The sequence below is a fragment of the Balaenoptera musculus genome, chromosome 19 (genome assembly GCF_009873245.2).
Source record: "Balaenoptera musculus isolate JJ_BM4_2016_0621 chromosome 19, mBalMus1.pri.v3, whole genome shotgun sequence".
NCBI lineage: Eukaryota > Metazoa > Chordata > Mammalia > Artiodactyla > Balaenopteridae > Balaenoptera > Balaenoptera musculus.
The window spans coordinates 40,844,025-40,868,545 of record NC_045803.1 but is presented as its reverse complement, the minus strand read 5'-3'; the positions used below and the strand labels follow the sequence as shown (position 1 = coordinate 40,868,545).

At 42.0% G+C, this 24,521-nt stretch overlaps 2 protein-coding genes across 2 annotated transcripts; both read right to left on the bottom strand.

The window, feature by feature from the left end:
- Positions 1-1,097: 1,097 nt before the first annotated feature.
- LOC118884620 (CKLF-like MARVEL transmembrane domain-containing protein 2) lies at positions 1,098-22,991 on the bottom strand. Its single transcript, XM_036832328.1, has 5 exons — positions 22,731-22,991; positions 22,432-22,590; positions 3,325-3,426; positions 2,660-2,840; positions 1,098-1,204 (listed from the first exon to the last, which is right to left on the bottom strand). Exons 1-5 carry the CDS (start codon positions 22,989-22,991, stop codon positions 1,098-1,100), a joined length of 810 nt encoding a protein of 269 aa, XP_036688223.1.
- Positions 15,440-15,894, bottom strand: LOC118885541 (HIG1 domain family member 1A, mitochondrial-like). Its single transcript, XM_036834248.1, has one exon. The coding sequence runs from the start codon at positions 15,870-15,872 to the stop codon at positions 15,591-15,593; it is 282 nt and encodes a 93-aa protein (XP_036690143.1). The 5' UTR covers positions 15,873-15,894; the 3' UTR covers positions 15,440-15,590.
- Positions 22,992-24,521: the final 1,530 nt, after the last annotated feature.

Genomic DNA, 24,521 nt, shown 5'->3' with positions numbered 1-24,521 from the left:
AATTTCATCAAAAATTTTTTTTACCCTTTTCCCTCTCTCTTTTCCTCCTGTGAATGTTAGTATGCTTGATCTTGTCCCAGAGTTCCCTTAAACTATTCTCATCTTTTAAAAATTTTCTTTTTGCTGTTCTGACTGATTTCCATTTTTCTACCTTCCAGATCACTTATGTGTTCTTCTGTATCACCTAGTCTGCTGTTAATGCCTTCTAGTGTGTTTTTCATTTCAGTTATTTTATTCTTCAGCTCTGACTGGTTCTTTTTTTTTAATTTTTTATACTTATTTATTTATTTGTTTTTTTGGCTGTGTCGGGTCTTAGTTGCGGCATGAGGGATCTTCATTGAGGCATGAGGGATCTTTTGCTGCGGTGCGCCGTCTCTGTTGCAGCGCTCAGACTTCTCTCTAGTTGTGGTGTGTGGGTTTTCTCTCTCCAGTTGTGGTGCATGGGCTCCAGGGCACGTGGGCTCTGTAGTCTGCAGCACGCTGGCTCTCTCATTGAGGTGTGCGAGCTCAGTAGTTGTGGGACACGGGCTTAGTTGCCCCATGGCATGTGGGATCTTAGTTACCCGACCAGGGATCAAACCCGTGTCCCCTGCATTGGAAGGCGGATTCTTTCCCACTGGACCACCAGGGAAGTCCCTGACTGGTTCTTTTTTATATTTTCTAGTTCCTTGTTAAAATTCTCACTGTGTTCTTTTCCCTGATTCAGTTAGCATTCTTGTTACAAATGCTTTGAACTCTTTAACTGGTAAATTATCCCTGTTTCATTAGTTGTTTTTTTCAGTTTAAAAATTTTTTTTGGAGTATAGTTGATTTACAATGTTGTGTTAGTTTCAGGTGTACAGCAAAGTGAATCAGTTACACAGATACATATATCCACTTTTTTTTCTTTTTTAGATTCTTTTCCCATATAGGCCATTACAGAGTATTGAGTAGAGTTTCCTGTGCTATACTGCAGGCTTTTTTTTTCTTATTCTTTCATTTGAAACAAATTCCTCTGTCTCTCATTTTGCTTAACTTTCTCTCTATGAAATTAGGTGAAACAGTTACCTATTCTGGTCTTGAAGGGGTGTCCTTGTGTGGGAGCGTCCCTATGCCGACTACGTGTGCCCAGTGGCTTTGGTGGGAAAGCGGGGTTTGAAATGAGCATGGGTCACGTCTTTCCGCAGGGTGTGCTGGCAGCTGTCACACACTGCTGGAGATGGGGCTGGGAGGTCGGAGGTGGGGCTGGAGATGAAGGGGCTAGAGCCAGAGCCTGGTGTGAGCCAGTGCTTCTCCTCTGCTCAGTGGCTGACACCGCCCTATGCGGGGTCGGGGAGGGTCCGAAGGTACTAGAGCAGAAGCCCTGAAGTTCAGGTTCCCTCTAAGTGCACACTCTCCTCCATCCCAGTATTGACACCTTCACCCCAGAGGGGAGGAGTGCTGAAGCAAGAGAGGCTGGAGCAGGCACTCGTCGTGGACTGGGGCACACGCAGGGGCAGTTGTGGGAAACTGGCTAGAGCTCTGGGCAATTTCAATCTGCTTCCTCTGTCTTGCTCTCGGGAGTAAGGAAGCATATGTGTGCTCTTCACGAGCCGAGTCTAGGTTTCTTACACCCTTCCTGTTAGTCTCAGTAGTTTTCAGACCAGCTAAGGAGACTCCTGGTGTCAGAGCCCAGGGGTGGGGTGTTCCCATATGTGGTTTGAACTGCTCACTCCCCAGGGAGGATCTCTGAGCCTGTGTAATCCCCCTCCTCTTCTGTGTCCCCTCCCAGGGGTATAGGTCCCAACCTGATCGCTTCTCTTCCCTTCTACCCAACTCTGTATGGTTCTATCTTTACAGCTTTGGTTGTGTAAGAGTCTTTTTGCCAGTGTCCAACTTGTTTTCAGTGAGAATTGCTCCACCTGTAGATGTAGGTTTGATGTACTCCTGGGGGGAGGTGAGCTCGGCGTCCTCCTCCTCTGCCACCTTCATCTCCTTCCAGGCACTTGTGCTTAGTTATGTTTGCAAGTACTAAAATATCAGGTTCTTTTTATGTTGACCTTGAAAATCTTATTTTTTGCTTGGTCTGGATTTCCTGACATTTTGACACCAGGAGAGCAAGACCACCTCCAGAGGTTTCTAACTGTTTTGTGCCAACGCCTCTTGCTTTCTATTTCCTCTCTGTGCAGAGACCCTGCAGAGTGATATGTCTGTTTTTCCCTGTTCTTGAAATGTATAGAAATGTAACATGAAAATGTCAATGTGAACACAATGCAGCCTTTTCTTTTCCAGTCTCTCGTTTTCCTTTGGCCCCTTTGGCTGGTCGGTGTTGACAGCTGGTATCACCCACGCTCTGGTCCCCCAAACCCTCCGTGCCCTGAGCACCTCCAGAGGCCCTGCTCCAGCCTCGCCCTCTGCGCCAAAACCTTCGGCTACTCTTGTTGAATGAACAAAATAACGTTTACGTCAACTTTAAGCTTTTAAAATCCATTTAAGGAGAAATTTCTTTTCCAAGCAAAGGTAGAGTTGTTGAAATGGAAAAGAAGACCATTCTAGAGAAAAGACAAGTTAGACAGTGGAAACATGTTTTGCGGTAAGATACACGGCCACTTCCGACCCCGGGCGCCTCGGCCTCACTTCTTGCCGCCCTTGGCAGGCGGCGGCGGCGGCGGCGGCGGCAGCGGTGGTGGCGGTGGCGGTGGCGGTACCCCTGCCCTCCCCTTGCCTGCTTCCCCTGGTTTTTCTCCTTCCTTTGGCTTTTCGCCCTGTTTATCCTTTCCTGGAGGAATCAGCACATGCCTTTTGACCTTCTTGCCTTTGAAGTGTTTCTTTTGAAGACAAACATCTATTAAAGCAAAAAGTGCAGCCACACCGATGAGGATCTGGGAAACAAAAGAATCCTCGTTACTTGTGCTTTTCCTTCCAAAGCTGTCACAGTTCCTTCCCGGCTTCTGATTGTCCGTAGGTGCTGTTTAACCCCTCCCCTTGACCCCTCAAACTGCCAGACCCCAGAGAGACTTTGGGTTTGCCCCTCCCCTGGCCTCAGCTCCCCGATTCTGATCCCCAGCCCTGCAGCCGGGTCACCTCACCACATTTTCTTTCTCTCTTTGGACCCCGCCTGGGCGGGGCCCTTCGCTCTGGGGCCGGCAGGCAAGCTTCTAGGGGGAAGCTCTTAGCTGGGTGGGCTCCCTGGACATCATCTCCCTTCAATGGCTTCTCCCCCGGAAACGTTGACCCACTTTACCTTTAAACTTTGCTTGGATCCCAAGATTTTGTGAAAAGAGACCCTTTTCCTTAGGGGGAGATAACCATTCTCCAAATGAGGTGATTTCTGAACAAATAAACAGCCCAACACGAAAGACTCACCACACCATAAATGTAGTGCATTGGCATGGTTTGCCGAGTTTTCACGGCAAAGACGGCGGCCCCGACGAGGAAAGTACTGGAGAACAGGTCGTTGAGAAGGTCCTGAAAACATGGGAGAGATGAGTCAGCCTTAGAGCCGAGGCCCCGTCAACACCAGACCTGGCCTAGCTTCCTCCAAAGGGAATGGTTTTCAAACTTCTGCCTGATTTAAAAAAAATATATAGGAAGATGAATATTTACTGGGCTAGGTGGACATACCAGTGGCCTACCAGCTGGACTCTTTGAGTTGAGACACAAAATCCAGGATGCTTAACTGCCTTTATGGGCTGCCTCGGCTACCATCCCGTCTGTGAAATCACACATTTGGTGGCTATGTTTTCCCCCCTTCCAGTGCCCACTTAAATAAATGCACGACTCTCCAACTAATTGATGTCCCGCTTGGGTACCACCTCACAACATCTTTCTTCTCTGAAGGCCAGCTCCTCTTTCTGAATCCAGAGTGCGCTGTGTTGCTGGCAGGAGGTTCTGTTGGACTCTGGTCCTTCACTGGGAGCCTGGCAGCTGCCTCGTCTCCCCCTGCTCACCCCTTCCCCCACCTTACTGCTTAGACACCAACCCCCTCCCCCCTGCCCCCACCTTACTGCTTAGACACCAACCCCCTCCCCCCCGCCCCCACCTTTGCAAGGCCATATCACTTCCTCCATCATCCGCCCTCCTTCCCTTCCCTTGCGGCCACAGTCCTGCCCTTGCTCCATATTTGTTTCCCTTACCCTGTACTGATAAGGTCCGGATGTTCCCAGACTGGGCAAAAGGGCTGCCTCCCATGCTGCCTTCCCCTCAAGTACCACCCACTGTCACTCCCCGGCACAGCCAAACTTAACTCAAAGTTGGCCAAACCATGGCCACGGCAAGCTGGCTTCGTCTCCCATCACTCCTGGGGTGATGCTGGCCCAGAGCTTGCGCATCCTCTTAATCCCATGGGCAGCAGCTGACCCTGCAGTGCTGGGTGACGCCCATCTTTCCCCTTGATTTCTCTGATGCCATATTCTGGGGGTTGTACTTCCCTGGCCACTTTGTCTCAGGCCTTTTCTTTTCCTCTTCAACGTTTTGGATTTTAATAAACTTCAAACATACAGAAAATAATAGAACATCCCATCCCCACTCCCACCTCCACCTGCTGTGACCCACTGAGATTAAACAGATGTTAATGTCTTGCAATATTTGCCTCAGGGCTCTCAAAACAAAAACAAAAACAAAAACAAACCATAAACAAAAAAACTTTGTGGAATGAGCTACAGTCTCACCATTCCATCCCTTTACCTGCCTTCTGCATGTGTTCCAAGCCTACGGGTAGTCTTCCCAAGTGCAGAGTAGCATTTTCCTCCATATTATATTTTCATAAACAATATATACTATTTTGTGTTTCAAAAATTTAAATAAAAAGATATATCTTATAGCACGTGCTTTTTAAACTTAATAAAGTTTTTGAGATTTACCCATCTTGAGAAATATATGAGATTGAGATTAATGAGATTGAATTCATTAATTTTAGCTGATGTATGAATAAACCAAACTGGAGACATTAGGGTGTTTCTCCCTTTTAGGAAATTATTATTGCCGACTGTGCCTGCAGTGAACACTCTTGTCTGTGCCTCCCACGCACATCTTTTCCTTGTTGAGGTATTGCCAAGTTTCTCTCTAAAGGGCTTGTGCTAGTGTCCACTCATGCCCGCAAACGTATAGGGGCTCCTGTTTCCCATGTCCTTGCCAAAGCCCAGGATTACCACGCTCATTTATTTTTGCCCATCTGGTGAGTCGAAATGGTACCTCATTGTTGTTTTAATTTCCTGATCGCTGGTTACTAATGAAGCATTTTTAAAAGCATGTTTTAGGCAGTTGGGTTTTCTGCCTATTCATATCCCTTACCCCATTTTTCTATTGGCTTGTTTAAAAATTTTTGTTTATGATGTCTTCTGTTGTAAAGTTTTAATTTTAATGGTATGCATAGTTTCTCTTTCTCTCTCTTTCTCATGGTCCCAAGAACATTTATTAAATACTCCATTCAGCTGTGTTATGCCACCTCTGTCATATGCCAAGTTGCCATATGTATGTAGGTCTATTTCTGGGTTCTCTTTTTTATTCCTATATTAGTCTGCTCAGGCTGCCATAACAAAATGCCACAGACTGGGTGGCTTAAACAACAGACATTTATTTTCCCACAGTTCTGGAAGCCAGAAGTCCATGATCAAGGTGCCAGCAAATTCAGTTTCTGGTGAGGACTCTCTTCCTGGTTTGCCTGGCTGCCTTCTCACCATTTTCTCATATGGCCTTTCCATGGTGGGCAAGGTGCGGGGAGGGATAGGGGAGAGGAAGGGGGAGGGAGGTCTCTGTTGTCTTTTTTTATAGGGACATTAATCCTATCAGACCCTTAGGATCTCATTTAATCTTAATTACCACTCTGGAGGCCCCATATGCAAGTATAGCCACACTGGGGATTAGGATTTCAGCATATGAATTTTTGGGGTACACAAACATTCAGTCCATTACAATTCCATTAGTCTTTGTCAACCCCTGAGCTAGTACCAAAGCTTTAGAGTAATTCCAATATCTCGTTGGGTGAGTCCATCCTTATAATTCTTTTCATTCTTCCATAAGAGTTTTAGAATCACCTTGCAGAGTTCCACAAACAACCTCTGTTATAAAATTTCATTTAATGTGGAGATTGCTTTGGAATGAAATTGACATCTTTATGATAGTAGCTCTTCACACCTGTGAATGTGGTATATTTCTTCTCTTACTTAGATTTTTCTTTTATGTCCATTAACAAAATGTCATAATCTCTATGTAAAGTTTTACAATCTTTGAACGGGTGTATTCTCAGACACCTGTAGTTTCTGTTGCTGTTTTAAATGGTTTCTTTGAAAAGCCACATTTTCTCATTATTTGTTGCTGGTATTCAGAAACACTATTTTTGTTTTTTGTAACCTTGTGGAACTCAATCAGTTCTAGTAATTTGACTGTAGATTCTTGGATTTTCTGTGTAGAGAATCATATTATCAGTGAGTAATGCTAGTTTTTTTCTCCTTCCCAATCCATATACCCTTTGTTTTTCTTGTCACATTGTACTAAGATCTTTAGCACAATGTCAAATAGAAGTGGGGATAATAGGCATCTCTAAGGAAACGCTTCTAACATTTTACCATGAAATGCAATGTTCATTTTAGCTTTGGGTAGTTTTCTGTTATTAAGGAGGTTCCCTTTTTTCCTAGTTTGCCAAGAGTCTTCCAAAAATTAGTATTGAATATTACTAAATAGTTTTCCTGCAGCTTATGAGATGATTAAATGGTTTTCTCCTTTAAATAAAAGATGGTGAATTACATTAACAGAATTTTGAGACGAAACCACCTTTACATTCCTGGCAGATGCCCTGCTTGATCCTGATGCATTGCTTGCTTATATATTGCTTGATTTAGTTTGCTAGTATTTTATTGAGATTTTTTATGGTTGTAGTCAAATAATATAGGCCTATAGTTTACTTTCCTTATCATGTCTGGTTTTAAGATCAAAGCTTTACCAGATGGTACAACATATTATAACCCCCCCTTTTTTTTAAAAAAATATTTATTTATTTATTCCTAGCTGTGTTGGGTCTTCGTTTCTGCGCGAGGGCTTTCTCTAGTTGCGGCAAGCGGGGGCCACTCCTCATTGCGGTGCGCGGGCCTCTCACTATCGCGGCCTCTCTTGTTGCGGGGCACAGGCTTCAGACGCGCAGGCTCAGTAATTGTGGCTCACGGGCCCAGTTGCTCCGCGGCATGTGGGATCCTCCCAGACCAGGGCTCGAACCCGTGTCCCCTGCATCGGCAGGCGGACTCTCAACCACTGCGCCACCACGGAAGCCCCCCCCCCCCTTTTTTTTAAGAGAAAAAAGGGACAGACAAGTGGAACTGAATATGAATCTAGAAATGAACTGCATATGGGATTTTATTCTTTTATTTTTTTTGGCCGCACGACGCGGCACGGGGGATTTTAGTTCTCCAATCAGGGATCGAACCGGTGCCCCCTGCAGTGGAAGCATGGATTCTTAACCACTGGACTGCCAAGGAAGTCCCACATTTGGGATATTAGCATTTAACAAAAATGCCATTTCAAATCAGTGGGGGAAAGTTGTACTATCCAATAAATGAATAAACTGACTGATAAGGTGGAACAGCTGGAGAGCCATCAGGATACAAAGCTGGAGCCGTGGTTCACACCATATACCAAAATGACTCCAAATAAATCAAAAGATTTAAATGTAAAAAATGAAACAAGTGCCAGATGAAAACATGGATGAATTATTTTATACCCTGTTTTTCTATTTCTTTTTGAGTCAATTTTTGTACATCATATGTTTTTCTGGGAAATTATTCGTATTTATTGGCATAAAAGTTCATATTTTCCCTGTGATCTTTAAAACCTCTTCTTTATACTAATATTTTTCTTTGTTTTCTTTTTTTCTTATGGTTTATCTACTTTATTAGTCTTTTCAAAGAATTAGATTTTGGTTTTATTAGTCATCACTATGAATCTTTGTTTCCTATTTTATTAATTTTAACTCTTTGACATTGCCTTCTTAATTCCTTTTTTTGTTTTGTTTTGTTTTGGTACCTCCTTTTTTTTCGAATTTTATTTATTTTTTTATACAGCAGGTTCTTATTAGTTATCCATTTTATACATATTAGTGTATGTATGTCAATCCCAATCTCCCAGTTCATCCCACCACCATCACCACCCCAACCCCCCCCCCCCCGCCACTTTCCCCCCTTGGTGTCCATACATTTGTTCTCTACATCTGTGTCTCTATTTCTGCCCTGCAAACCAGTTCATCTGTACCGTTTTTCTAGGTTCCACATATATGCGTTAATATACGATATTTGTTTTTCTCTTTTTTTTTTTAACATCTTTATTGGAGTATATTTGCTTTACAATGATGTGTTAGTTTCTGCTTTATAACAAAGTGAATCAGTTATACATATACATATGTTCCCATATCTCTTCCCTCTTGCATCTCCCCTCCCTCCCGCCCTCCCTATCCCACACCTCTAGGTGGTCACAAAGCACAGAGCTGATCTCCCTGTGCTATGCGGTTGCTTCCCACTAGCTATCTATTTTACGTTTGGTAGTGTATATATGTCCATGCCACTCTCTCTTTTTGTCATATCTTACCCTTCCCCATCCCTATATCCTCAAGTCCATTCTCTAGTAGGTCTGTGTCGTTATTCCCGTCTTGCCACTAGGTTCTTCATGACCTTTTTTTTTTTTCTTAGATTCCATATATATGTGTTAGCATACTGTATTTGTTTTTCTCTTTCTGACTTACTTCACTCTGTATGACAGTCTCTAGATCCATCCACATCTCTACAAGTGACCCAATTTCGTTGTAATAAATTGGCTGAGTAATGTTCCATTGTATATATGTACCACATCTTCTTTATCCATTCGTCTGTCGATGGGCATTTAGGTTGCTTCCATGTCCTGGCTGTTGTAAATAGTTCTGCAATGAACTTTGGGGTGCATGTGTCTTTTTGAATTATTGTTTTCTCTGGGTATATGCCCAGTAGTGGGATTGCTAGGTCATATGGTAATTCTATTTTTAGTTTTTTAAGGAACCTCCATAGTGGCTGTATCAATTTACATTCCCACCAACAGTGCAAGAGGGTTCCCTTTTCTCCACACCCTCTCCAGCATTTGTTGTTTGTAGATTTTCTGATGATGGCCATTCTATTCTAACTGGTGTGAGGTGATACCGCATTGTAGTTTTGATTTGCATTTCTCTAATAATTAGTGATGCTGAGCAGCTTTTCATGTGCTTCTTGGCCATCTGTATGTCTTCTTTGGAGAAATATCTATTTAGGTCTTCTGCCCATTTTTGGATTGCGTTGTTTGTTTTTTTAATATTGAGCTGCATGAGCTGTTTATATATTTTGGAGATTAATCCTTTGTCCATTGATTCGTTTGCAAATATTTTCTCCCACTCTGAGGGTTGTCTTTTCATCTTGTTTGTAGTTTCCTTTGCTTTACAAAAGCTTTTAAGTTTCATTAGGTCCCATTTGTTTATTTTTGTTTTTATTTCCATTACTCTAGGAGGTGGGTCAAAAAAGATCTTGCTGTGATTTATGTCAAAGAGTGTTCTTCCTATGTTTTCCTCTAAGAGTTTTATAGTGTCCAGTCTTATATTTAGGTCTCTAATCCATTTTGAGTTTATTTTTGTGTATGGTGTTAGGGAGTGTTCTAATTTCATTCTTTTACATGTAGCTGTCCAATTTTCCCAGCACCACTTATTGAAGAGACTGTCTTTTCTCCATTGTATATCCTTGCCTCCTTTGTCATAGATTAGTTGACCATAGGTGCGTGTGTTTATCTCTGGGCTTTCTATCCTGTTCCATTGATCTATATTTCTGTTTTTGTGCCAGTACCATATTGTCTTGATTACTGTAGCTTTGTAGTATAGTCTGAAGTCAGGGAGTCTGATTCCTCCAGCTCGGTTTTTTTCCATCAAGACTGCTTTGGCTATTTGGGGTCTTTCGTGTCTCCATACAAATTTTAAGATTTTTTGTTCTAGTTCTGTAAAAAATGCCATTGGTAATTTGATAAGGATTGCATTGACTCTATAGATTGCTTTGGGTAGTATAGTAATTTTCACAATATTGATTCTTCCAATCCCAGAACATGGTATATCTCTCCATCTGTTGGTATGATCTTTAATTTCTTTCATCAGTGTCTTATAGTTTTCTGCATTCAGGTCTTTTGTCTCCCTAGGTAGGTTTATTCCTAGGTATTTTATTCTTTTTGTTGCAATGGTAAATGGGAGTGTTTCCTTAATTTCTCTTTGAGATTTTTCATCATTAGTGTATAGGAATGCAAGAGATTTCTGTGCATTAATTTTGTATCCTGCAACTTTACCAAATTCATTGATTAGCTCTAGTAGTTTTCTGCTGGCATCTTTAGGATTCTCTAGGTATAGTATCATGTCATCTGCAAACAGTGGCAGTTTTACTTCTTCTTTTCCAATTTGTATTCCTTTTATTTCTTTTCCATCTCTGATTGCCGTGGCTAGGACTTCCAAAACTATGTTGAATAATAGTGGTGAGAGTGGACATCCTTGTCTTGTTCCTGATCTTAGAGGAAATGCTTTCAGTTTTTCACCACTGAGAATGATGTTTGCTGTGGGTTTGTCATATATAGCCTTTATTATGTTGAGGTAGGTTCCCTCTATGCCCACTTTCTGGAGAGTTTTTATCATAAATGGGTGTTGAATTTTGTCAAAAGCTTTTTCTGCATCTATTGAGATGATCATATGGTTTTTCTTCTTCAATTTGTCAATATGGTGTATCACACTGATTGATTTGCATATATCGAAGAACCCTTGCATCTCTGGGATAAATCCCACTTGATCATGGTGTATGATCCTTTTAATGTGTTGTTGGATTCTGTTTGTATTTTGTTGAGGATTTTTGCATCTATATTCATGAGTGATATTGGTCTGTAATTTTCTTTTTTTGTAGTATCTTTGTCTGGTTTTGGTATCAGGGTGATGGTGGCCTCATAGAATGAGTTTGGGGGTGTTCCTTCCTCTGCAATTTTTTGGAAGAGTTTGAGAAGGATGGGTGTTAGCGCTTCTCTAAATGATAGAATTCACCTGTGGAGCCATCTGGTCCTGGACTTTTGTTTGTTGGAAGATTTTTAATCACAGTTTCAGTTTCATTACTTGTGATTGGTCTGTTCATATTTTCTATTTCTTCCTGGTTCAGTCTTGGAAGGTTATACCTTTCTAAGAATTTGTCCATTTCTTTCAGGTTGTCCATTTTATTGGCATAGCGTTGCTTGTAGTAGTCTCTTAGGATGCTTTGTATTTCTGTGGTGTCTGTTGTAACTTCTCCTTTTTCATTTCCAATTTTACTGATTTGAGTCCTCTCCCTCTTTTCTTGATGAGTCTGGCTAATGGTTTATCAATTTTGTTTATCATCTCAAAGAACCAGCTTTTAGTTTTATTGATCTCTGCTATTGTTTTCTTTGTTTCTATTTCATTTATTTCTGCTCTGATCTTTATGATTTCTTTCCTTCTAGTAACTTTGGGTTTTGTTTGTTCTTCTTTCTCTAGTTCCTTTAGGTGTACGGTTAGATTGTTTATTTGAAATGCTTGTTGTTTCTTGAGGTGGGATTGTATTGCTATAAACTTTCCTCTTAGAACTACTTTTGCTGAATCCCATAGGTTTTGGATCATCGTATTTTCATTGTCATTTGTCTCTAGGTATTTTTTGATTTCCTCTTTGATTTCTTCAGTGATCTCTTTGTTATTTAGTAATGTATTGTTTAGCCTCCATGTGTTTGTGTTTTTTACGTTTTTTTCCCTGTAATTGATTTCTAATCTCATAGCACTGTGGTCAGAAAAGATGCTTGATATTTCAATTTTCTTAAATTTACTGAAGCTTGATTTGTGACCCAAGATGTGATCTATCCTGGAGAGTGTTCCGTGCGCACTTGAGAAGAAAGTGTAATCTGCTGTTTTTGCATGGAATGTCCTATAAATGTCAATTAAATCTATCTGGTCTATTGTGTCATTTAAAGCTTGTGTTTCCTTACTAATTTCCTGTTTGGATGACCTGTCCATTGATTTAAGTGAGGTGTTAAAGTCCCCCACTAATATTGTGTTACTGTCGATTTATTCTTTTATAGCTGTAGCAGTTGCCTTATGTATTGAGGTGCTCCTATGTTGGGTGCATATATATTTATAATTGTAATAGCGTCTTCTTGGATTGATCCCTTGATCATTATGTAGTGTCCTTCCTTGTCTCTTGTAACATTCTTTATTTTAAAGTCTATTTTATCTGATATGAGTATTGCTACTCCAGCTTTCTTTTGATTTCCATTTGCATGGAACATCTTTTTCCATCCCCTCACTTTCAGTCTGTATGTGTCCCTAGGTCTGAAGTGGCTCTCTTGTAGACAGCATATATATGAGTCTTGTTTTTGTATCCATTAAGCAAGCCTCTGTCTTTTGGTTGGAGCATTTAATCCATTCATGTTTAAGGTAATTATTGATATGTATGTTCCTATGACCATTTTCTTAATTGTTTTGGGTTTGTTTTTGAAGGTCCTTTTCTTCTCTTGTGTCTCCCACTTAGAGAAGTTCCTTTAGCATTTGGTGTAGAGCTGGTTTGGTGGTGCTGAATTCTTTTAGCTTTTGCTTGTCTGTAAAGCTTTTGATTTCTCCATTGAATCTGAATGAGATCCTTGACAGGTATAAAGTAATCTTGGTTGTAGGTTCTTCCCTTTCATCACTTTAAATATGTCATGCCACTCCCTTCTGGCTTGTAGAGTTTCTGCTGAGAAATCAGCTGTTAACCTTATGTGAGTTCCCTTGTACATTATTTGTCGTTTTTCCCTTGCTGCTTTCAGTAATTTTTCTTTGTCTTTAATTTTTTCCAATTTGATTACTATATGTCTTGGCATGTTTCTCCTTGGGTTTATCCTGTATGGGACCCTCTGCGCTTCCTGGACTTGGGTGGCTATTTCCTTTCCCATGTTAGGGAAGTTTTCGACTGTAATCTCTTCAAATATTTTCTCGGGTCCTTTCTCTCTTCTCCTTCTGGGACCCCTATAATGTGAATGTTGTTGTGTTTAATGTTGTCCCAGAGGTCTCTTAGGCTGTCTTCATTTCTTTTCATTCTTTTTTCTTTATTCTGTTCTGCAGCAGTGAATTCCACCATTCTGTCTTCCAGGTCACTTATCCGTTCTTCTGCCTCAGTTATTCTGCTATTGGTTCCTTCTAGTGTATTTTTCATTTCAGTTATTGTATTGTTCATCTCTGTGTGTTTGTTCTTTAATTCTTCTAGGTCTTTGTTAAACATTTCTTGCATCTTCTCGATCTTTGCCTCCATTCTTTTTCCGAGGTCCTGGATCATCTTCACTATCATTATTCTGAATTCTTTTTCTGGAAGGTTGCCTATCTCCACTTCATTTAGTTGTTTTTCTGGGGTTTTATCTTGTTCCTTCATCTGGTACATAGCCCTCTGCCTTTCCATCTTGTCTATCTTTCTCTGAATGTGGTTTTTGTTCTACAGGCTGCAGGATTGTAGTTCTACTTGCTTCTGCTGTCTGCCCTCTGTTTTGGTACCTTCTTGAGATAGACATATGAATTGTTAATTTTTATTTTTCTTTTCTCAGTATATGGATTTAAATTTGAATTGTTTAGCTGCATTCTACAGATAGTATTTGCTAATACTATATATAACTAAATCCCCATATGTGTGTGGGAAAACATTAGATTTCCTCCTAAATATGTAAAGATTTAAATTTTACTGATTTATTTCTAATTGTGTTGCATTGAAGTTAGAGAATGTGGTATTATATTAGTTCCTTGTTATTTGTTTATTTTTGCTTTGTGGTCTCATTGAAGATAATTTTTATGATTGTTCCAGGTGTGCTTGAAAAGAATACCTAGCCTGTTACTCTGGGGTGTAGGGTTCTATATGTTCTATGTATGTCAGTGGATCAAGCTATCAATTACTGAGGGAGACATGTTAAAATCTCCCAATATGGTTCCTACTTGTCAATTCTTCTTTAAAATTAAGTCCATTTTTGTCTTTTATATTGGGGGGGGCTATATTGATCGGTACATACAAGTTCAGAATTGCTATATGTAGTGACACTCTTTATATACTTTTTTTTTTTTTATACTTATTTTTTAAAACATAAAATTTGTTTAATCTGGTGATAAAGTTATGCTGGCTTTCTTTTAGTTAGTATTTTCATCTTATTTTTTCCATCTCTTATAACCTTTCTCCACATGCCTTGTAGTTTAGTACATTGCTGGATTTTAAAAATCTATTTTTAAAGTCCTTTTGTCTTTCATTTTATTTTATTATTATTTTTAATTTAATTTAATTTATTTTTGGCTGCATCAGGTCTTAGTTGCGGCACGCGGGATCTTCGTTGAGGCACGTGGGATCTTTTACTGCGGTGCGCGGGCTCCTTGTGCATGGGCTTCTCTCTAGTTGTGGTGTGCAGGTTTTCTCTTTCTCTAGTTGTGGCGCGCAGGCTCCAGGTAGTGTGGGCTCTGTAGATTGTGGCATGTGGGCTCTCTAGTTGAGATGCACAAGCTCAGTAGTTGTGGCGTGCAGGCTCAGTAGTTGTGGGATCCTAGTTCCCTGACCAGGGATCGAACCCGTGTCCCCCGCATCGTAAGGCAGATTCTTTACCACTGGACCACCAGGGAAGTCCTCCTTCGTCTTTTATTTATTAAAAAAAATTTTTTTTGATGTGTTCACTTACTTTAATAACACTACATTTACCATGTTATCACCATGGAATGTAAATTCAGGTTAGACAAGAGAATTTCACAAGTACGACAAAGCACTCTGTAGTATACTGAAGTCTGTATAATGGCTGACCAAACCAGCTTGCTCATAAATCACTTCCATTATAGGCAATTTATTTTGTTTAACATTTATGATTCTTTCAGAGAAAATAAACAAGACTGCACACATTTAAAGAGTATTTTTCATTTACCTTTGCATTAGCACTTAAAATATACATTTCTATTTCAAAATGCCATTTAAAATTTATTCTAATATAACAGCAGCAAAATATAATTCTGCAATTACAGAAGAGCAAACTGGGATCTACAGTTAAGTTATTCTCATGTTTACAACTATGATTCTGAAATAGATACTACTTCAAAGCAGCTCTGTTACCAGCTCTTTAGGTTTGGTTTAAAAACACACACATAGTTGCTGGGAGGTTTAAAATGTTGTATCCTGTGCACTGTTCTGAAAGAGTTCTTCAAGAGCCATCCAGCCCTTAAAAACAGTACTCAGTTCACAAGGCAGTCAGAAAGAGTTAAATTAACTGGGGTAAATAGGCTTCCTACATTACATCAAAAGCATATGATATTCTGCAGCAACTGGGAGCATTTTCAGGACTGGCATGTTGTCCTCTTTACAACTAATTTTATCAGAAGGTGGACATTGTACCACTGCCAAGTGCATTTAAAAGTGACATGTTTTTGTGCTAATCTGACTCCCCTGAATGACCTAGCTAGTGAACTAGTCACCAGTAACTTGGTCACCAGGCAAATCAAGCCTGCAAGAAAGGAAGCCAATATTCAAATTACCATGTTATTGTCCGACCCACAGAATTTATTTTCAACATAAACATATAACCTCAATATGAGATGTCTAACTAAAGCAAGCACCACCAACAACACCAAGACAGCATCTCCTCTTCTAAGGTTTAGGTTTTGCCCAGAATTCTCGATACATGGAATAGCCCATACCAAGAGTCATTGGTACCACAACAAAGCCTTGGGCTGCCATGCGCACGTGGATCAGGTGAACAGACATTTTAGTATTGCCCCTGATCTTCAATTTATATAATCCATATGCAACGATTGCTGCAAAACCTGCCATTCCAATGGGGACAAATGGTGCCTCTCTAGCTTTTCGGATAAGTTTAGATCCCTGATCTTCATCATATGAAGAAAGAGAAACATCTGTGTCGCTTGACATAGTGACTGAAGAATCTTCAGACAACGACAAGGCGTCACAGGCTCCAACCAGCTTCTCCTTCTTTGTCTTTTAAGTGAAGAATATAGTCCATTTATATTTGCTGTCATTTATGATATATTTGGATTTATGTCTACGATTTAATTTTTTTTCTATTTAACATATAACAAACATTCCTTTTTATTTTTCCCTTTTTAACCTTCTATTGAGTCATTTCTCTTTATTCTCTTTTCACCCTTTCCCCTCAACAGGTTTGATGTTATATATATGCTGGAATTCTGTTCTTTAGTAAAATAGTATTCGGTTTTAATATATTAATGTTAATATTATTACCAAATCCCCCCACCACCACTCCCAATAAAGGACTTTTATTTCTTATCATATACCACCACTGTGGTCTTACATGTTATCATGTTGCTACTGCTTTAGTTCCACCTTGTTTTAGTGTTCTCTCCCCCCAGTTAAGCTATTAATATATTTTAAAAAACCAAGCAACCTCTGTCTTAATGTTTATTTAAGTCAATCCACAAGCTTACTAGGTTCTTTATTTACTGCTCCTTTTTTACACTGCAAACATTTCTTTTGGGTTTAATTTCCTTCTTCCTGAAGTCTTTTACTAGTTCCTTCAGTGAGGGTCGGTGAAAGGAAAATTTTTTTTTCTTTGTCTAATTGTGTCTTTTACTCTTTCCACCTCAGCCCTTTAAAGAAATTATTCCATTGTTTTCTGGCCACTTTCTTTGCTGTTGAAAAATATGAAGTTAGTCTAATAGTTTGAGCTTTCTTTTTTAAGGTAAATTGTCTTTTCTTTTGGTTTGATTTTGTTTTCCTTTGTCTCTAATGATCAGCTGTGCCTCTATGACATGTCTAGGTGTGGCTTTATTTTTACTTATTCTTCTTGGTCCCTCTTTGCGAATTCATGTCTTTCATTAAATCTAATATTGATATGGCCACCTCAGTTCTTTTTTGGTTACTGTTTGCATGGAGTATCTTTTTCCATTTTCACTTTCAACCTATTTGTATCTTCGGATCTAAAGTAACTCTCTTGTGATCCTCATACAGTAGGATCATGTTTTTTTTAAATCCATTCTGTTAATCTTTACCTTTTAATTGGAGAATTTAATCCATGTACATTTAAAGTAGTTACTGATAAGGACTTATTTCTGTCATTTTGCTGTGTATTCTCTATATGTCATATCTCTTTGTTCCTCAATGTCTCTGTTACTGCCTTCTTTTGTGTTTAATATTTTGTAATATACCAATTTTATTCCCTTATTTCCTTTCTCTCTATATATTTTAGTTAATTTCTTAGTGGTTACCTTGGGGTTATAATTGGTATCTTAAATATGTAACAATCTCATTTGCATTGATACCAGCTGAGCTTCAACAGTACACAAAAACTCATTATTATTGTTACAAATTATATCTTTATACATTGTGGTCCATTAAGATAGATTTAAATGATTGTTTTATGCATTTGTCTTTCAAATCATATCTGAAAAGAAAGAAGAGTTACAAACCAAAAACACAAGAATACTGGCTTCTATATTTACCTATTTTAGTTACCTTTACTGGTGTTCTTTATTTCTTTTATGGCTTCAAGTTATTGTCTAGTGTCCTCTTGTTTTAGCCTGAAGCATTTCTTGTAGGGCAGGTGTACTAGCAACAAATTCCATCAACTTTTGTTTACATGGGAATATCTTAATTTCTCCTTCATTTTTGAATGGTAATTTTTGAAGGATAATTTCAAGTTTGAAGGATATTGTATACATTTCTTGGGGTTGCCATAACAGAGTACCACCACCTGGGTGGCTTAGAACAACATAAGTTTATTGTCTCTCAGTTATGGAGGCCAGAAGTCTGAAATCAAGGTGTTGGCAGGGCCCTGCTTCATCTAAAGGTGCTAGGTAATGATCTGTTTGGGGCTTCTCTTCTAGCTTCTTGTAGCTTGAGGCATTCCTTGGCTTGTCTTGCCTTCCTGTCTTCTTCCTATGTCTCTTCACATTGTCTTCCCTCTGTATATATCTGTCTCTGTGTCCAAATCCCTCCTTTTTATAAAGACACTAGTTGGGACTTCTCTGGTGGTGCAGTGGTTAAGACTTCGTGCTTCCAGTGCAAGGGGCCTGGGTTCGATCCCTGGTCAGGGAACTAGATCCCACATGCATGCCACAACTAAGGAGCCCACAAGCCACAACTAAGGAGCCCACAAGCCACAACTAAGGAGCCTGGCTGCCGCAACTAAGACCCAGAGCAACCGAATAAAATAAATATTTAAAAAAAATTAAAAATAAAGACACTAGTCATATTGGATTAGGGTCCACACTGATAACCTCATCTTTACTTGACCATCTACAAAGAGCTTATTTCCAAATAAGGTCATATTCACAGATACTGGGAGTTAGGACATCAACATATTTGGGGGGTACATAATTCAACTTATAACAGATAGCAAATTTAAAAGATAGACTTCTTGGTGGACAGTTTTTTTTTTCCTTTAAGGACTTTAAGTACATCATTCCACTCCCTCAGGCCTCCATGGTGTCTGATGAGAAATTGGCTGTTAATCTTATCAAGGGTCCCTTGTACAAGATAAGTTGCTTCTCTCTTACAACTTTCAAGACTTTCTCCTTGTCTTTGTCTTTGGACAGTTATTATAATGTGTCTCAGTGTGGATCACTTTGAGTTTATTCTACTTGGTGTTTTTTGGATGTGTAGACTCCTAGCTTTTACCAGATTTGGAAAGTTTTTTGGCCATTATTTCTTTGAATATTCTTTCTGTTCCTTTCTCTCTCTCTTCTCCTTTTGGGACTCTGCCTATGTTAGTATGCTTGATGGTGTCCCATGGGTCTCTTAGGCTCTGTTCATTTTTTTCCTTCATTCTTTTTTCTTTCTGTTCCTCAGACTGAATAATCTCAATTGACCTTCTTCAGGTTCACTGATTCATTCTTCTGCCTGCTCAAATCTGCTGTTAAACAACTCTAGTGAATTTTTCACTTCAGTTATATTACTTTTCAGCTCCAGAATTTCTATTTGGTTTCTTTTTAAACTTCTCTTTACTGACATTCTATATTTGTTCATGAATTGTTCTCCTGGTTTCCTTTAGTTCTTTGAGCATTTTAAAGACAGTTGATTTAAAGTCTTTGCCTAGTAAGTCTAATATCTGGGCTTCCTCAAGGACAGTCTCTATTAATATTTTTTTCCTGTGAATGGGCCATACTTCTTTCTTTGTGTGCCTTATAATTCTTTGAAAACTGTACGTTTTAAATATTATAATATAGTTACTCTGGAAATCATATTGCCTCTCCTCCCCAGAGTTTGTTGTTGCTGCTTGTTGTGAGTTAAAGTCATTTGTATGTTTAATGATTTTTCCTAAACTATGTTTTGAAAGACTATTCTTTCTCTTGTGTGGCCACTGAAGTCTTTGTTTTTCACTAGCGTAATGGTCAGGTAGTGATTTGATGGAGATTTCCTTAAATATCTGGAAACAAACAAGTCTTTGCAGATTGCCTTTGTGTTGGGGCACTCCTTCAACACCTCTCCAGGATGTTTAGAGCTCTTAGTTTTTACTTGCTGCTTGTGTAGGGCCTAAAGGTCAACCAAAGGTGAAAGCTTAGGTTTTTTTTCTGGGCATGTGTCCAGCTCTGGGCATGTGCAGTCCTTCTAGATTCCCTGGTATAGGTGGGAGCTTTTCAAAGCTCTTATTCTCCCATGCATCTCCTTCCCAAACTTCTGGTCTGTCTACTGCTTGGGAAACCTTGCCCCGGGTGGCTATGATTAGTATATATGCCTTTAAATGCTTTAACAAATGCTATCTAGGAGACTGCTTCAGCCCTGAGAAAACTCTGAGGCAGGTGAAACAAAGGCAAGTCCCTGGCTATTCCCTCAGGGAGCCACCAGACAGGTCAAGCACACAACTCTAATTCTTTGGGAACAAGATTTTTATTGTTCCCTCTGCCACCAGCAAGGAATGTGGCCAGGAATGTGGGCTGTCTTCATGACCACTGACAAGCTGGGGATTAAGGGATGGCAGGCAGGTTAAGTAAAATGCTACAACATTCTCTTACCAAAATTCAACAGCCTCTTTCTTCATTGAGCATTCTCCTGTTTTGTTTTGTTTTGAATTAGATTCCAGAGTTCTGAAAAAGTCGTTTCTGACAGTTTTTGAGAACCTAATCATTGCTTTAGTGGAAGGACAGAGATTTGGAGTCCCCACTCTGCCATTTTTAGTGATGTCACTCTTATTAAATCTGGCAGGTTCTCAGTCACTATCACTTTGAGTATTTCTTCTCTATTCTCTTGAGTGTCTTCTTCTGGAACTCCTATTAGGCTTATGATGAACTTTCTCATTCCATATTCTATGTTTCAACTTCTCTCTTTCATATTTTCTCTCTTTATCTGTCAGTACTATAATCTGGGTAATTTCCCCACATCCTTCAGCTCATTACTTCCCCAGCTTTTGTCTGATATGCTTTTTAACCCATTTATTGACATTTTTATTTCAGTAACTATATGTTCAATTCTAGACATTATATCTTGTACTTTAAAAAAAATCTGTCTATTCCATCCTAATAATGTCTTATTCTTTTCTTAGGGCTTTTATTTATGTCTTTATAATTTAAGTGTATTTTAAATTATTTTCTGACAGCTCTTTTATTATCTCATATTCTCAGGGTTCTAATCCTCCCATTTCTTATTTTTGCTGGTTCTTGATTCTTAGTCATGGGGATTTAAAAATCAGGTGTTTTGTAGTTTTGAACTGTGGGTTCATTTTTGTACCCCCCCACCCCCCCACCCATATCTGTCCTGTGAGAATCTCTTTATGCTTTGATTATGATTTTGCATTTGTTTTTCAGGAGTCCCATGGATTTCTTCAGAATACCATCAAATTGGGATCGATTTTTATGCCAGTTCCCAGGCACTACATTTTCTAAGCTGCATGAAGGTTTCTAGGCTGAAGGTAGGAAAAACTTAAACCAAATCTGTACAAAGTGTAGGCTTAAGGTTTGTATTTCTCAAGGTGGTCTTTTTTGCTTTTCCCCACTCAAAACTCGGGCAGAGATGAACATGCTTTCTTGTTCCTCTGTGTGGGTGAAAGGTATCTTCTCTGTCTTTTCCCTTAGGGTGCAGTCTTTGCAGGGTACTGGCCTTAGGCAGGATTCTCAGTTCTAAATCCCCACTTTGCTTGGGACCAAGGCCTCATCTCCTAACTTGAGAGTATATGAGAATCCATATTCTAGGTTCCTGGGATAATATCTCGTGGGTCATTTCCACCCGCATTGAAGCAGCTGATTTGTCACTGCTCCTGTTTTCCATTTCTAGCACCTCTGTGTTTCCCCTTCTTTTTTTGGCCAGCTCAGCCATTCAGTTAAAGCAATAGTGTTTACATTTCCTCTAGTAGTTTCAGGAAAGTGCAGCAGGAGGATTTTCAGGGTTCAGTGATTTTTCATCTTGCTGGAACTAAAAGTATCTTCTCAAGCACCTTGGCTGGGAATCTGTCATCTGCCTGTCTCTTTACTTTGTCCTCTGCGTATCCGTTTCCCAAGAGTCTTATATGGCCCTCTTTTCCTTTCTCCTGATACTGGAAGTCCTCATCTACCCCACTGAGACCTGTGGATCCCTGGACCCTAATAACTTTTAATAAGTAGGCAGGACAGAGTGTAGTTAGGGACTCAAGACTCTATTGATAAAGCTGGGTTTGAATCCTTTTTCTGCCACTTACTACCTGAGTTACCTGGGGGCAAGTTACTTGGCCATTCTGAACCCATTTCATGTATAAAGTGAATGAAACAGTGAACATAGGGCTCTGGAGACATGCTGTGAATGTGCAATAAACAAGGGACCTTGGGTTAGTCCGGAGTTAGGTAGGTAAGCTTTGTGATTATAGAGGTAATGGGCAGGGATTCAAGTCCATGAGTCTTCAGGCACAGCATCAAGGGCTTTACTTTTACTCCTAAGGAACAATCTCACACAAGATTATTACTGTCTTCATGTTACAGATGAGGAAACAGAGTCTGGGAGTGGTTGGTAACTTGCCCAGCTCAGTCCCATTCCAGTGGATGACTGCTTTGGGCTGAACATCCTTCTGGGCTTAATATCCCTTGCAGGGATAGTCACTGGAGATCTGAGGCTGCTTTAGATGTGATTTTTTTTTTTTTTTTTTGATTCTCATTTTATATTACTGATTTTTTTCTTTGAATTCTGGGGATGGGGTACCTTCAGAGTGGTCTTTCCAGTCAGGTGTGAGCTGGCACAGGGGTTGGAAGGAACCACTGGTTGCTACACCTCCCCTGCTCCCAAGGAGAGCAAAGCCTCAGGAAGGCAAAGACTCCTTCCTTTGACCACCAGGTAGGAAAGAGGCCCTCCACCCTCAAGCTGGGCTTTCTGGAAGCCTTTTCTACCTAACTTCAGCTGCCGCTGCTCTGGCCCCACTGGAAGGTCTGAGCCCATGCCCGGCGCACAAATAAGGGAGATGAGGCGTATCTCTCTGTTCAGTCACTTTCCAGGTGCCAAGATACACGCGTGAACGCATACCAGGCTCAGGCACTCCCCACCGCCCCTCACTTACAGAAATGGGCCACAGGATGAAGGGCATGTATCTCTGGATGGCGAAGGTGTAGATAATGATGAAGAAGGTGAAGATGGACAACTCCATGGTGATGATGAGTGTCAGGAGGGGGTGCACAGTGGTCCCCGTGAACATTATCAGCGAACCTATTAGGCAGCCCTGCCGGGAGACATGCCCTTTGAGCCACGGCAGAGGGCTGGGGCCAGAGGAGGCCTCGGGGAGCCCGCTCCTTCTCCCCCTTCCCGTCTTTGGGCACTCCCCACCCCCCACGCCCTGCCCAGGGATATGGGCCCACTTACCAAGCTAATGAGCTTGACCTCAGCGTACCCCATAACCCAGAACTCTCTATTGCTGTCCTTGAATTCCCACTTGTAACGGCGACACCCCTTCCTCGTTCCCACTTCATCCTTGGGCTGCTCAGACTTTTTCTTCTCCTCTGTCTTTTCCTCAGGCTTGTCGCCCGGAGGAGGGGCCGCCCCCGGCGCGGCTGCGGCGGCAGCCGGGGCCGGGGCCGGCGCTGCTGCGGCCCCGGGTTTGCTGTTTTTGCCTTTGTCAGCCATCTTGCCGTGGAGTTCTCAGCTTCTCACGGCCTGCCCAATTTTTGCTGTCTCCGGCCAGGCCTGGCCTTTGAGCGAGCCGGATGCCCACCGACCTGCTTAGAGGCCGCGCTCAGCCAACGGCCGGGAAGGACGAGCGAAGGCCAGCGCTTAGCGCCCTCTCGGCGCGCGCCTAGTCTCCGCCGCGAGTCCCCTCCGCCCAGCCGCCCCCCGCCCCCCGCCTCCCGCCGCCGGCGCCCCACGCGGGGCCCGGCGCGCCCGGCAGCAAGCACCTCGGGTGTCCGCGGCCGCCCAGACCCTGCGCGGGAGCCCCCGCGCCCACGCCGGCTCCGGTGGTGGCCCCGCCTCCGCGCGGAGCACTCCCCACGCGGCCTCGCGAGGCCTCTGGGGGCTGCCGGGGGCTGTAGCCGCTGCTCCCGCCTTCGGGTCGGGTTGGCTGAAACTGTGGCCTCCTGGGGCAGCCGCGCCCAGAGCCCCGCGGTAGCATTGGCACTCGCCTGAAAATGTAACGCGACTTTTACACAAGGCAGCACGAGCAAGCAGAAGTGTTCCGGGTTTAGCAGCCCCGATTTTATGATCACATGTGGGCTGAAATGGGTGACAGCGTGCGAGCTCAGCGGCGGGAGGGAGAAGACGATGGTGCTTGCGAAGGTGCCCGCGACGGTGCCCAAGAGGGTGGCCGAGAGGGTGCCCGCGAGGGTGCTTCCGAGGGTGGCTCCGACAGGCCGCGTTGCTTCATGGTTGTCCTTGTAGGTGCCCTTGGGCTTCCCCTTGTGGGTACCCTTGTGGGTGGGATGGGTTCTTGGGCGGCGGAGGCACTGGCTTTGGTTTCGATTCCCAGGGCTTTTTTCATGGTATTCCTCATCGTCTTGGTGACCACAGTCGCATCGATGAGACACACGATTGCCGCTGTGAGACACAGGGACTGTCAGACATAAGACCATATGCGGGAAGGAAAGGCGGGGTTATTTTGCAGCTCCGCAGCAGCCTGGCCTCCCTATCCGGGCGGCGGGCGTGCGACCTCCTGTCCCCCTCTGACCCTCCACTACCTTCCTGGTGTCTGCCCAGTTGGCTGCTGCAGCCTATTCTGGCATTCCCAGAGAAAGGGTTTTTGGAAATGGGCTTTTCTGCCAGTGACGGCCTTGCCTAAGGTCTGAGGCACCAGGACGGGAGTAGGGCACTGATCCTAGGAGGCTTCGGGTGGCAGTGGGGTCCTGAGAAGGCCCCTCAGTGGAAAGGACTCTTGGGCTATGTTTGAAAGGGCAGGAAGGCGTTTCCAAGGGGACCAACTGGGAGGAGAAGAACTCCAGGTACTGGACTGGGGTCTCCAAGGAATCTGGTGTGGGTGAGACGTCTGGAGCTGGTGAGGGTGGGGGCAGAGTTGAGGCTGGGGAGGTGCAGGATCTGGGACTTCATCAAGAGGGGAGGGGAGGTTCCAGATTCAGAAAGCCCACTTGTCGCAAGATGAATGGAAAGAGAACCAGGCTGGAGGCAGGGAGACCAGTGGGGGGTGGTGGGAGCCCCTGCCATCCA